The 15,467-nt window shown below is 33.4% G+C and overlaps 1 protein-coding gene across 5 annotated transcripts in view; it reads right to left on the reverse strand.

The window, feature by feature from the left end:
• Positions 1–1,101: 1,101 nt before the first annotated feature.
• The window catches only part of UGT2B4 (UDP glucuronosyltransferase family 2 member B4), a 44,750-nt gene continuing 30,384 nt past the window's right edge, over positions 1,102–15,467 (reverse strand). For 4 of the 5 annotated variants that reach the window (XM_009240048.2, XM_024246028.2, XM_024246030.2 and 1 more), the window contains 5 exons: positions 14,427–14,575; positions 10,187–10,318; positions 7,319–7,406; positions 5,911–6,130; positions 1,102–1,618 (listed from right to left, as the gene is read on the reverse strand). In XM_009240048.2, the coding sequence (XP_009238323.1) occupies positions 1,342–1,618; positions 5,911–6,130; positions 7,319–7,406; positions 10,187–10,318; positions 14,427–14,575 (866 nt within the window). In that variant the 3' untranslated portion in view covers positions 1,102–1,341. The remainder of the gene's footprint in view (positions 1,619–5,910; positions 6,131–7,318; positions 7,407–10,186; positions 10,319–14,426; positions 14,576–15,467) is intronic. The other variant, XM_024246031.2, reaches the window with a different exon arrangement.

Here is a 15,467-nt window from a genome sequence, read left to right on the forward strand (position 1 = left end):
AGCCTAGATTCCCATCAATCAATGGGTGGATAAAGAAAACGTGATATATATGTGTGTGTGTGTGTGTGTGTGTGTGTGTGTGTATACACATACATATATAATTATATATATATACACATACCTATATAATTATATATATAATATATATTATATATAAATATCACATTTATTTTATCCACTAGTTGGGGAATATATATATATATACACACACATATATAAACACACACACACACACATATATATATATATACACACTACTAAGCCATCAAAAGGTACAAAATAAACCTGGATGGAGTTGGAGACCATTATTCTAAGTGAAGTAATTCAGAAATATAAAACCAAACAATGTATGTTCTCACTTATAAGGGGGACCTAAGCTATCAGGACACAGAGGCATAAGAATGATATAATGGACTCTCAAAACTCAGAGGGAAGGGTAGGAGGGAGGTGAGGGATAAAACACTACACATTGGGTACAGTGTATATTTCTTGAGTAATGAGTGCACCAAAATCTGAAAAATCACCACTAAAGAGCTTATCCATGTAACCAAAAACCAGTTGTCACCCAAAAGCTATTGAAATAACTAAAAAACAAAGAATAAAAAAAGATGAATATTTTCAAATGAACAGAAAAATAGAATTGGCTCAAAAACCAAACGCATTGTAAAATTAGTTCATTTTGTAGCAGAAACCAGGTAGGAGTTGCTGTATTTCTAATTCCACATACTATTCACTGGGAAATGACTTAAACTCTAAAATGGTAAGCACTTTTATCATACCTTTCAGGAAAAAAAGTGATGTTGAAGCAGGATGCACAATAAACGCCAAGCAGCACTAATAATCTCAAAATATCAAGAGGAAGAGACTTTCTATACAATTTAATTATTTATTAGTTTCCTCAACAAAAGTTAAAACAACACAATCCTGCATGAAATGAATACAAAGTATGCTGAGTATTTGCAAAACAGTACTGATACTGTCAGTGGACTTCTTAATGTTCTTGTTTCCATGTACAATGTGTGACATGTAGTTAAGCTTAGTAAATTTTTTTTCATGTAACCTGTGAATTGGAACAATAAATTTCAATATAAGCTCAATACATTTCAATATAACCTCATATGGCTTTATTCCATTTTTGTTTTCCCTAATGTTTTCCTCCTTGACATGAAATATTTCTAACAGTTAAACAGGTACTAAAACAAATTTTGACTTGACAAGGTAAGTTTTGAAAGATGTTTTGTCACAAGAAGAAAGGAATCTCTTGTATCACAACCTCTTCTTGTTGTAATAAACTGAAGGAGTTCATCTATCGGGTTTCCCAGCTTCCAGCCTCAGACGTAATTAATCTCTTTTCCCCTTCTTTCCTGTTCTAACAAACTTCCAGACACAAAACAGACATTTTGTGATGATGAGTATCACAGTTGCCACACAGGCCAGGAGGAACCCAATCACATCCAAAGAGTGGTACTGGAACCAGGTGAGGTCGTGGGCTGCAACCCGAAGGTGTTTGGCTCCTTTATGGCGCATGACAAATTCAATCCAGAAGACTGCTCGATCCAGGGGCTTCACTGGTTGATCATGATGAATTCTTGATAATTTCATAGCATTCTCTTTATATCTAAACGATAAGCAGAAAGGTATCAACATTGAAAGTAAGTTAATTTGGCCAGGCGCGGAGGTTCACACCTGCAATCCCAGAACTTTCGGAGGTCGAGGCGGGCAGATCACGAGGTCAGGAGATCAAGACCATCCTGGCTAACACGGTGAAACCCCGTCTCTAGTAAAAATATGAAAAAAAAAAAAAAGAAAAAAAAAAGATTACCCAGGCATGGTGGCACATGCCTGTAGTCCCAGCTACTTGAGAGGCTGAGGCAGGAGAATCGCTTGAACCCAGGAGGCGGAAGTTGCAGTGAGCCACAATCACACCACTGCACTCCAGCCTGGTGACAGAGTAAGACTTCCCTCTCAAAAAAAGAGAAGGTAAGTTAATTTGCCTGAGCACATCAAGTCCATGAAAGGTTTTTAAAGTGCCAAATGATTCAAAGTAAATGTCATAGAACTGACATAGAATGTGTGTATTTTAATTTGAGTTATCAAAGAAAGTTTGGCTTTTAAATTGGAATTTCATAATTGACAAATATTCTTAAAGTAAAAATGGAAGGTCAGGTGAGAAAGTTAATTATTTGAGGCAGAGAACATATGAGCAATTTTGTTTTTAATTTTTAGTTTTTGTGGGTACATAGTAGGGGTATTTATTTATGAGGTACATGAGATGTTTTAATACAGGCTGCAATGTGAAATAATCACATCATGAAGAAAGGCTACCCATCGCTTAAGCATTTATCTTTGTGTTATGAAATATCCAATTACACTCCTTTAGTTCTCCAGCAGGCGTATAAAATCATGGTCAGCATCATGAGCTGTTTTAAGTGGTGAAAGATATACACCTTAAAATACAATTTGAGAATTGTCATCTTTAAGTTTCTAAAGAGGAATTGTGTCATGTGGGTGAAATGCCTCATAGCCACGTGCTCTGCTTCTATTCTACTCTTTGTGTCCTACTGTTTCCCACGCAGTAGCCAGAATGATTTTTTTTTGAAATAAAAGTCAGATTGTGATACTCCTCTGATTAAGACTTTTGCCTGACTTTTCATTATATCAAGAATAAAATCCAACTCTGTTATTTGGTCCTCAGGATCCTGCATTATCAGAAACTGGCAAGCTCTTCTCCAAACACTTTCCCATGCACACTAGGTCTTCTAGGGACATTGGCCTTACATTTTTCTTTAAGCTCCTGTCTTAGCGTCTTACGCATTGCATCCCCTCTACCCATGCTTGGAGTATTCTTTCTTGCAACAACCCAAGGCATGCTTCTATCTCTTTTTGAGGCAACCCTCTAAATGTTACCAATAAGAGAGGCTTTTCCTGGCCACACTATGATAGAACCCCTAGGATTTCCTCTACTTTTTGTGCTTATTTTGAACCTATTTGATTCCTATAATCTTAAAATACATTATATGTCTTCTAAAATACATATTTAAGCATAAAACACATAACATAAGTGTACATACACTAAGTGAAATGGCCCAATAAGGTAAGATCATCTTAAACATTATTTCGAAGTGAAGATACCACTATCTCTCAGATCATGATAGAGGGTATCAGAATCTTCCTAGAAAGAACTCTCTTTTCCTGGACCATTTTAGTCACTGCTTTTGTCCTCCAATTAAGTATTAACGTGACTTCAAATGTCATACTTCAGCTTTGCATGCTTATGTAATTAAATTAATTATGTAATATATACTCCTTTTTTTTTTTCCTTTTTTTGAGATGGAGTCTCACTCTGTCACCTAGGCTGGAGTACGGTGGCATGATATCGGCTCACTGAAATCTCCACCTCCCAGGTTCAAGTAATTCTCCTGCCTCAGCCTCCTGAGTAGCTGGGATTATAGGCACGCACCACCATGCCCGGCTAATTTTAGTATTTTTAGTAGAGACAAGGTTTTCACCATGTTCGTCAGGCTGGTCTTGAACGCCTGACATCGTGATCCACCTGCCTCGGCCTCCCAAAGTGCCTTTTTTTTTTTTAATGTAGCGGTTGTTGGTTTAATTCTGTTGCTGTGTAGTATTTCATTGGTTGAGAATACCACAGACTATCTTTTTAGTTTATAATCAATAGATATTTGAGTGCCAACAATTTTTGGACACTATTAATAATTCTGTCATAAACATTCTTGTATATGGCAATAGGCTTACAAATTTATACATATCTTTTCCTATATAATTGAGAGTGGAATTGTTGAAATAAAAGTGCATGCATAATTACGATTTACTTTTTTACTTTAAAATATTCTAAAGTGTATTTAATATTCAAAATTTAAAGATTGTTTAGTTATCATTTTTATAATTTCTCACATTCACTATGGCTGGATCTTATACTCTTTATGATATTGAATCTTTTCATACATACTGAATCTTGATTTATGACCCTCCCCATGTAACTTCAAATAACTATTACCTATTCAACATGCTCTAGAAAACTATGCCTTCCAATTGATATATAGAATACATATGTATGAGTTATATATGTGTGTGTGTGTTTTATGTTACATTACAACATTACAATTGTTAATTGTGTTCTTCAAATGTTTTATGTCCTTACTCATTATTTGGTCTTATTTTTCAGGTCAGTTTAGATTTAATGGAAGTATCTGTATATTCACATTTAAATCTACTACCTTATTTTATATTTCTTTTCTATTTGTCTAAACTGTTTTATGTTTCTTTTCCAATTATTTCCTGTATTCTTTAAAGGTAGCTTTGTCATTCATTATCCTTCTATTTTCTTTGTGATAAAGTACTTTTAAAGTATTCCTTTGGGTGAAGCCCTCTTTACATAAAAACATTATTAATAGTAGTTATGAATGCTGAATTGATAGTAGCTGGGTTGGGCAAGGCATTTTGCACATTGTTTTCTTTGGAGTATGAAAAAATCAATTATCAAAAATTTTACTCACTAAAAATAAAATTTGTGTGCTTCAAAGACCATCATCAAAAATGTAAAATGTTAGTGCACCAAGAATGAGACAAAATATTTATAAATTATATATCTCATATGGGATTGTATCCATAATACATAAATAGTTCTTATATAAAACTCAATAATAAGACAAGTATCAAAGTTTTAAAATGTTTCAAAGATTAAAATAGACATTTTTCCAAAGAATGTATATGCATGGTCAGTAACCACATATAAAGATCACCAACATCTCTGGCCATAATCAAAATGCAATCCAAGGCTACAATGAGAGGTCTTTTTACACCCACCAAGAATGGTATAACAAAAAGACAAATAATAACAGGTGTTGGCAACAATGTGGATGAATTGGAACCCTCCTGTACTGCTGGTGGTAATGACAAATGGAACAAGCATTTGGAAAACAGTTTGGCAATTTTCATAAACACACAGTTCCTACAAGAGCCAGGAATTCCACTTCTAGTATCTACCCAAAAGAAATGAAATCATGTTCATGCAAAAACATGTAGCAATGTTCCTAATAGCCACAACTGGAAACAATCAAAAGGTGAATGAGCTAATAAAGAGACAAATAAAATATGGTATACCCATATTATAAAATATATTGCTGCAAAAATAAATGAACTATTAATACACACAATATAAATAAAGCTAAAAACCATTAAAAAAACAAAAACTGTACTTGGTGAAAGAAGTCATTTACACATCATAAATTATATGATTCAGTTTATATGAAATATGTAGAGAGAATAATCTATAGAGAAGGAAAGCAAATTGGTGTTAGCCTAGGGCTAAGGGATCATGTGAAGTGACTTCTATACCATTATGGCTTCTTTTACGTTGATACAAATGTTCTAAAATTATATGCTGATGATGGCTTCATGACTGTAAACATACTAAATATATTTGGATTTTATACTTAAATAGGTGGGTTTTATGCTATGGAAATTAAATTTAATTATCAAGTCTGTTACAATAATGATAATAAAAAAATTTTTCAGTGAGAAAACAGATATACTTTGAGACATTTTAGATATTGAATTAAAATATTTTATTATATTACTTCAAGTTTATCTTTCCTTTCTACTGTGGATCGATTACATCAAATTTATTTTAAAATGTCTTATTATCTATATTACTTTAAAATTATTTTTGTGTAGAAAATTATTTCAATAATTGATTATTCATTAAATGTATGTGGTTCAAATAAAATTTTTAAATAACCACTCAAAAATAAAAGCAGATTTCAGATTGTTTAAATCATTTACATTCTTTCAAAATCAGTCCCTTATAAAAAAGATAAAAGTCATACTCACTATTGACAAGAGAACCTATCTATAAATACCACCGAGTAAAAAAAAAGTTATACTCACAAAGGATCATTAATTACTGTCTTCAGGGCATTGAGTAAGTCTGTACTCGACATTGTGTTGAAGTCCAAACTAACAGCTGCACCCTTGGCCTTCATGTGTGCAATGTTATCAGGTTGATCTGCAAACAATGGAACGCCCACCATAGGGATTCCATGGTAGATCGCCTCGTAGACGCCATTGGCTCCACCATGAGTTATAAAAGCTCTGGTTTTTGGGTGACCTAGGATTGGATGAATTTTAGCAAAATTATTCATAGGAATAAAATGAGAAATGCACAATGGAAGAATCTGAATGTGATAGTGTTTCCTAGATAACACACTGAACTGAATTAAAATTGCTTTTGAGACTCCAGAGGAAGGAGCACCTACTTCTGCTGGAGATGTAAGTGAAGGCTATGTAGTGTGTTTAACTTCAGACTGAAAAAATTAATACAAGATTACCAGTTGAACTAACAGAAAAGTGCAATTTACATAAGGAAATATAATATGCAAAGAAGGAAAACAAAACGGAAAAGGGATGGGCATGTAAGAATGTGTTCTTGTTTTTTTGTTTTTTGTTTTTTGCTTTTACTGGAGACAGAGTCTCCTTCTGTTGCCCAGGCTGGAGTGCAGTGGTGCAATCTCGGCTCACTGCAACCTCCATCTCCCGGGTTCAGGCAATTCTCCTACTCAGCCTTCTGAGTAGCTGGGACTACAGGGGCAAACAGCCATGCCCGGTTAATTTTTTGTATTTTAATAGAGACGGAGTTTCACCATGTTGCCCAGGATGGTCTCGAACTCCTGAGCTCAGTCAATTCACCTGCATCAGCCTCCCAAAGTGCTAGAATTACAGGCGTGAGCCACTGTGCCCAGCCAGAATGTGTTCTCTTAAGTACAGTCATGGAGTGTGGTATGTAGAGTGTGCAAGGCAGCAGGCAGTGAGATGGTGGTGGTGCTAGAACTGAGGAAAGACAGGTCACATTTCATTATGAAATGTGTCATCACTTTTTGATTAAGATTAGGGATTTAATCCTACAGAAAATGCAGTGTCCCTGGTGATAGCAGAAGAGCTGTTATTTTTAGTGACATTTGAAATAACCCTACAGAGGAGGAAAGAACAGGTGTAAAGTTGTAGAAATATGAGAAAGGAAGACAACCCAGGAAGTGCCAGAAAAATTCTGTGAGAGGTAATAACACCTGAAATAAAGATACTCTGACTCTGATTATAAAGAATGTGGGTGCATATTATAAAATGCCAACAATTATCATTTATTCTTTTCCCCCTAGGACTGGGAAATAAATATAAAGAAGTTTCATTTTATTTTTAAGTTTTTCCATAACAAATGTTCAGTAAGCTTGTTTCATGATAACTATTAACACTCTAATAATCTGTTACTAATATATTCAGTATTTGTTCTCCAGAGACTTACCAAGAAGATCATTCTGGGGTAGCCACTTGTACAGCCGAGTATTGAGTCCTAAAGTATCTGGTTTATTCCCATCAAATCTCCACAGAACCTGTTACAGTGAAGAAAATATCTTATTCCATGAGTGGAACTCAAAAGTCATAGAATGTTAGAAATCTAAAGAGATTAACAATGAGAACAAGGGATGTTAAGTAACAAGAACTATTCAGACTGATGTAAATAGAACACTCATATTTCATTTCCTTAATTTTATAATTAGTTAGGTATATAAGGAAATCATGATTTTTCAAAATAGTAGCTTAGACAAATAAGAGTATCAATGAAAAGTTCAAGTATTTAAAAAGTTGTTACACTTTTCAAAAGAAAACTATATGTGGCAAACCACTATATGAAAAAAAGCTTTACATCACTGGTAAAAACCACAAAGAGATACCATCTCACACCAGTCAGAATGGCCATTATTGAAAACTCAAAAAATAACAGATGCTTGTGATGTTGTATAGAAAAAGAAATGCTTATACTCTGTTGAAGGGACTGTAAGTTCAACCATTGTGGAAGACAGCATGGCGATTCCTCAAAATCCTAGAGGCAGAAATACCATTCAACCCAGCAATCCCATTACTGGGTATGTATCTAAAGGACTACAAATTAGAACATGCACATGTATGTTTATTACAGACAAATATACATTTTATTCTATATAAAACTATTATTCACCATAGCAAAGACATGAAATCAATCTAAATGCCCATCAGTGATGGATTTGATAAAGAAAATGTGGTACATGTTCACCACAAAATATTATGTAGCCATAAAAAAGAACAAGATCATGTATTTTACAGGAACATAAGTGAGCTGCAGTCCGTTATCCTTAGCAAACAAACACAGGAAGAGAAATCCAAATACCACATGCTCTCACTTATAAGTGGAAGCTAAAAGATGAGAACACATGAATATATAGAGAGGAATAACATACACTGGGGCTTATTGGAGGGTGGGGGTTGGGAGGAGAGAAAGGATCAGGAAAAATAACTAAAAGGTACTAGTCTTACTACCTGTATGATGAAACAGTCTGTACAACAAACCCCAAGACATAAGTTTACCTATGTAACAAACCTCCACATTTACCCTTGAAATTAAAAGTTAAAAAATAAAACTTAATTTTAAAAAGATAAAAAATTTTAATAATTATATGCATTAACAATTTTAGGTAGTAATAATTCTAGTGTGAAAAAGCAATAACAATTTACTAATGACCTATATGCTTATTTTGTTTTACATATTTTATGAGTTTTATCTACCAAATTTCATATTAATTTATTCATTTTTTGAGTAATATGGGAAGTAGTTCGCTTATATCTACTTGTCTATAAGTCATTTTAATAGAGTTTGATGTCCTTTGATTGATAAAAATGCAAGTCTTTTGATGTCCTTTGATTGACAAAAATGCAAGTCTATAAAATAAGCTACTTGGAAGAAGTCAATTAATGCTGCAAAGGTAGCATGTATAACTTCTTGGAAATTATAAATTATCAAGAACTACTTCCAAGAAAAATTTCAAGTGACAATTTTTGACACAAATTCAGAGTATTCTCAGTATTGCTAATTTTGGATATTTTGTCAGTGTAGAAATGAGGAACCTGTTGGTACCATAAATAAAAATACAACTCTTGAATAAATTCAAAATTGTATTTTGCTGAATTTTGGTCAACTGATGGTTAACACTTAGAAAATATGCTACAAAATTTTGACAACAGTGATTCATATGTTTTGCTATAGCTGAGACATTTTTATGTTTAAGTTACTAATTTTGGAACCCCTAAGGAATCCTTATAAATTAAAAAAATAATAATTTACAGTGCTTAAGTTCTATTTGTTACATCAGTGTTAAAGTAACTTTGAGTTTTTGGCAAAATATTAGCATAGGTCATTACAAGAAGGCTATGTCAGACAGGGAACTAAAAAGTGACAAATACACATTTTATTCTATATAAAAGAAAATATGTTCCTACTATGTTCTATGGAGGGGGCACCTGAACCTGTTCCCCTGCCTGGCTTCCTTCTGCTTCATTTCGTCCTATATTTCATTCTGCTGCCTCCATTGGGAGGAGTTGTTAATCTCATAGTGCAGCGTCCTTGTGGGGCCACATTTTATGCTACACAGGGTCCACCCTCAGAGCAGGATGCATCTCCACTCTTTCTCTTTCATCTTCCTACTTCAGACATTGGCTGGGCCCAGTCCAGCAAAGCAGGCTGCTTTTTCTTTTTCTCCAAATCTGCCTAGCTCTGCGGGTCCTTACACTAGTTGTCTGACAGCCTAGGCCTTCCTTTCTCTGAATAGTACCCTGAATATCACTTGAATAGGCCTATTCCAAAATGTACAGAAAGTACATGAGGCTGGGTAACATGGCAACACTAAACTGCACGATGCATGTCAGCCTTTTTGAAATACCTGCTATTGTTATTGTGCTAGTGAAGTTACTCACTAAAATGTAACGTTTTCTAACATCTGTAGGGTGTACATCGCCCTCAGGAGTTCTTAAACAAAAGGATCAAATCACAGGGGCAGAATTTGATGATAGCTCTTACCTGACCCCAATATCATGATAATACCAAAACTTTACCTGCAACTCTTAATTATATTTATTCCTGATCACAATATTAATGCCAAATTAATTACCAATGAAAAACACCTTCCGTATTATTTTAGCATCTTCCATATATATTTTTGATTTTGAATTAATATCTGAGATAATTAGTGCTTTCCCAACAGCTAAATTTATAGGCAAGAAGTTTCTACAATTGGGTTCTTTACAAACTTTAACAGCCTCTTTCAGTAGTTTTTCACACCATTAAAACATTTTATCTTACCTTTTGTGGGATCTTGGCAAGGGCTGATGCAATTACATTGGCCCTTTCTTCTGATGTGTTACTGACCATCGACCCCAGAGAAAACACCACAACACCATTTTCTCCAGAGCTCTGGACAAACTCTTCCATTTCCTGTGAAAAAAAAGAATTTGTTCCATCATAATAGATTATCAGCACAGCAAGCACTGTGAAAGAATTGTTATAAAAAGAGAGAAAATCAAGTATTATCAGGAATTATTGGAGTAAAGGATGTTTTTTAACTGACTCAATTACTCAGTTTTTTTTTGCAATATGTATAATACGAGATAGGTTGCCTCTGTTAAGGGTCTTTGTGTAAATATGTGTGTGTGTATGTGTGTGCGTTTGTGAAAGGGAGAAATGAAATAGAGCTATTACACAGTATTTGAGGAGATACCCAAACTCTTCACTTATCATATTATAAGTACTAATATAGGTTCTTTAAAGTGTCACCAGTTTGCTTTAATGCTATATTGTTGTTCTGCTAAATCACATATGCTTATTTTAGGCAGGTTTTCTATAGAATTATTTTGGTTTGAAGTCATTAGTGGTTGACTTCCCTGACTCTGAGCACTGAGGAAAATTTACTCACAGCTGGGATTATGTAAACCTACATTTATCTTATTCTATAATCCTTTACACTTCACTTAAAGTTTGTCAGAGTTTTCCAGTCTTTTTTCAAAAGAGAAAAAAAGTAACTGTAAAAGGTGGTGGTTAAGAATCACTGACATTCTGGAATCTGCTATTGTGGTTCGGAATTTCTATGAATTAATTCTAAGAGTCTCATTTGTAATGCAGAATTGTACAGTATGTAGTTACATAGTCGAATGATTATATTTTTCAGGTGATTGTTTAAGTGGAACAATTTTTCCCTGAAATCACACTGTTAAATTGATGTGCTATTTATAACTGCATGTGAGGAACTCTCATCATCACTTTGCTGTGTCTCAGAGGCAGCAACACTTGCACCAGAATGCGAGAGACTGCCAGACCTTTCTGCAGAGATTTGGTCACCCTCTTGAGTAGCTCACTCACACTACATAAAAATCTTAGTGAAGATGTAATTGGCTGGAATTTATTGGGAATCATTCTGACCTGTGTTCCCCAATCTACGCCGATTTTGAAATTCGAATACTTTCAGTTTTAATAATTGGGGTAAAACTTTTTCTTAAGTGTTTTCTACAAAACAAAGAAAAAAAGATTCCAAATGTTTATTTGCAGACCACATATGGCTGAGTATTTTTTAAAATATGATTTTTAATCTTAAGACATCAGTGTTAATGATGTGAGAGTCATTGTTCTGCTATTCAAGGTAATACATAGGATATCCAGGTATTGTGTGTGATTGCAGTTACCTGTAGCCACATTTGATGTAACTTAACGTTCAGTGTTTTGTTTCAGTGGCTTGATGTCCAGAGCTGCCTTCATCTACCCAGTGTTAAAGTAATATAATCCCTAAAGGGGATTCATTATTGATGTGGACTGGTTGTTTCCCATTCTGTGACAACTTTAAAATAATAATACACTATGTATGTAAGGTATTTTATAAAAGTAGTTGAAGTTCTAAAAAGAAAATAATTTTTTTTCTAAAATTTCTGTTGAGAGATGTCACCTTGTAAACTACATATGTTTTCATCATGGCTTTTGTTCTATCTTTATAGCTCAATGTACACTTGTGACATTTATTTAGACAATTTTATTCTGATTGTATATACCTTTTCCTCCTACAAAAAATGTGTCAGCCTGTAATATTTATAATTTTCTACCTCACTTTACTTGTATTATAGCTGATTGTAATTGAATATTTTATTGATAAAATCGTTGTAATGCTATAGTATGCATCTAGTATATGTTTTTAATTATTCCTTAATTTAAGATGTTTGATTACTTTTGATGTTTATTTTATGAATATTTTCCATAAATATTAAATATGTACATCTTGATTTATTTTTTCTCTGTATGATTTCATGTGAATATATTATAAAACCAATGGCTATATGCATTTTTAATACTTAATAAGTTTGCCAAGTGTCCTTTTCTCTTAAAGTATGCATAAATTATCTGAGAATCTAATATTTAATTGAATAGAAAGAAAATTGGGTTTGCAGTTATTTTACATAATAAACAATTAGAGAATGGCTTTCACAACCATTGACTTGCATTCAAAGCTTTCTACAAGTTAGTAACAACAGCTAGTATTAGTAATTATCACATGTCCTATGACTCAATCTTTTTCTTATCCTTCTACACCTCGTACTCTCTTCTCCCTCTTACTGGCACTGTCAGTTTCCCTTAATGTGAGTGGGGAAATCTTTCAAGAGTAGGATAGGGTGGGACAGAATTTTCATTAGTCTTACCTCAGCTTTTGTCTCTTTAGAAAGTTACCATATAAAGCCCATACAATTTGCATTCAACATAGATACTGGATTTTAACCATGGAATAAAATATCAGTTTCATGTTGCTGTTAATAAGGAGGTAGGCAAAAATTATCTCTTAAGAGATACATAATGTAATAAAAATGATTACTTTCTACCTATTTCTTAGAAGGGTGATATCAATTTAAAATATATTACATTCTTATATTCCTCCATAAAGAATATAATGTTATATGATGACAGAATTCGTTATTGTAAACTAAGGGCACGATTCAGATACGAGTGGTAGAAATTATTTGGTCTTTATTATACATGCATTGTTCATTTTTTCTGTGCTTCTTTGTCAGGCACCTATGATGTCGAGACACAAGCTATCCCAGGAAGCTTTACTGTGTTGCTTGTCTTAAGGCAGAAAACACCTGCTCTAATAGGGTATGTTTATGCTAAGATGTAAACCTCTGGGATCTCAAAGCAGAATGATTTAAACGCTTCAGTAAAATCAAGTGAACACTGGGTCTGGCTGCAAATATTAATAGAATCACACATTTATATTGGTAAGGGATTATTTTCTTATAAGTTAGAATACTGGTGAAGATCCTTGTCACTTACGGTAGAATTTTACAATTTCAGTTTGCTCATCTTACTGTCAAAACTGATATGTCTTATTTTAAACAAGTCTACAGGGTATCTGTCATATAGAAGACCATAGGACTTTGTTAGAGAATATAATCTTGAAATGCTGAATAATTAGTTTCTATTAAATGAGGAATAATATCTCAAGTGACTTACACATGTTAAGTAATTCATAGTATTAGTAATAACAAAAATAACCATAATTGCAAAATAATATTTCTGAATCACTAACTATATGCCAGAGACGTTTTAAGTGGTTTATCTGTATTAACTTTTTTCCCCACAACACAATATGAAGTTAGTAGTATTACTGTAAAAGTAGGCATAAGTAATTCTATCCACTTTCTAGTCCATTTTTCCATCATCTGCTATCTGAATTCATACAAAATGTCCTCAATGGTCAGCTCTTTCTAGTCTGGCCCTTCCACAATTTAATCCATCGAACATCTTGGAATCTTTTTTTTTTAATATAATCTTATCACATATTTTCTTTTCTTAACTCTTTTTAGTAGTCCCTAAATGTGCTTAATAAATATTTCAGCTCCTGAGGAGTATCTGGCTCTTATCTTGCCTCTCAGCATCATCTGATTCTTACTCAGTATCTCACTTGCAAACTAAACTTTGTCTTGAGAACTGTCCTGAACACTTTACCTGCTTTTCTTTTTATGTTTTTTTTCTTCTTCATTCTTTTACCTATTCCTGCATATAGTTCAGCTCTCATCTAAATTATTAATATCAGTGACTCCAGGATACTCTCTATTATCTACACTGGATGCTTTCTTAGCATTGGTTTTTCTCTGGAGATAATAGTTTTTACACAGTTTTTATTACTTGCATATATTCTATCTTTCAAAGTAGAATGTAAGGTGTGTTGGGATAGAAACTGTGTCCCATACACTTACCTGTGGTGTGTGCTAATCTCTTTATAAATATTCTTTGAATGAATGGCCAGTACCTTTTTATATGTTGCATAATCAAAGCTTTAATTTACCAACCCTATTTTCAAATTCTCTTTAGTATCCCTCTTTATTGGTAATAATGATGAAATTCAGAAACTTGTGATAGTATCAACATGTACATGAGTTTCTAATTGGTATCTGCTTTACTCTTCCCACTTCCATCTTTCTTCCAGTGAAAGTCAAACACTCTGAATGAATATAGAACCATTCACACTGAAAATTCAAAGCAGACAAAACAAACAGTGATAGTTTACCTTAGGTAGGGGTTTGGCAGGTTTGCAGTGGAGTCCTCCAACGAACTCAACATTTGGTAAGAGTGGGTGAGGAAATTGAAAATCCCAGTAGTTTCGAATAAGCCATATTTCAGCTTTTGCCATTGTCTCAGATAATGTAGTGGGTCTTCCTGACGGGGAAAAAAAAAAAAAAAAGAAAAGATAGATGACACAAGATAATTAAACTAGGTAATTTTCTGAAAGAAGTTAGAATAATGTAGGCAAAAATGTAGGCGAAGTGTTTGTGCCTTGCAAAATATGTACATATATTCATATATGGGCATAATTTAATTTTTATGTATTATATATTTTACCCATGTGTATTTACAAGAAAGGCAAAGTGGTGAGAGAATCATGAGGGAAAACTACATCCCTCATGTCACATCAGTATATTCACAATCACAAACAAGCCGTAGAGAATTAATCTCCATTTCTTTATTTTGTAAAGCTTCGATAGTAGCAGATATACATATAAACCACTCTTTGAGCTCCATGATCAATTAATTCTATCATACCCATAAAAACAATTTTCTAAGAAATAGTCCAATTTCCCATTCATTAATCTAGTCCTTTTATCTTTGGTTCTTCAAGTTAACTATTGATTATTTTGAAATTATGGCTGAAATCCTTGTACCTACTACTGCTTTTGATTCATGCTAACCTCATAATACTATTAGTTTTTAGGTAAATATGTTTGCAAATTACAGCCAGAAAATTTTGAGAAATTATTGAAATAGAAATTTGCATCCAACCTTAATTTGGCTCATATTTTTAAATAAAGAGACATAGTTTCAAAAAAAACTATACAGTTATAACTTAATGTTCACATGTTGACAGGATGATTAGCCTTAAAATGAATGGCTTCCAATCCTTTAGTGAAGGAGAATAGAAACACTGGAAACTTCAAATAACATGCATTGGTTTTTTATTCTGAAATGAAGACATTATTTCTCTCAACTGTGGAGGAAACCTTCTAGTAACATGGGTACATATTTCAATTACTAAATAACGAGACTGAAATAT

This window comes from Pongo abelii, chromosome 3 (genome assembly GCF_028885655.2).
Source record: "Pongo abelii isolate AG06213 chromosome 3, NHGRI_mPonAbe1-v2.0_pri, whole genome shotgun sequence".
Lineage (NCBI taxonomy): Eukaryota > Metazoa > Chordata > Mammalia > Primates > Hominidae > Pongo > Pongo abelii.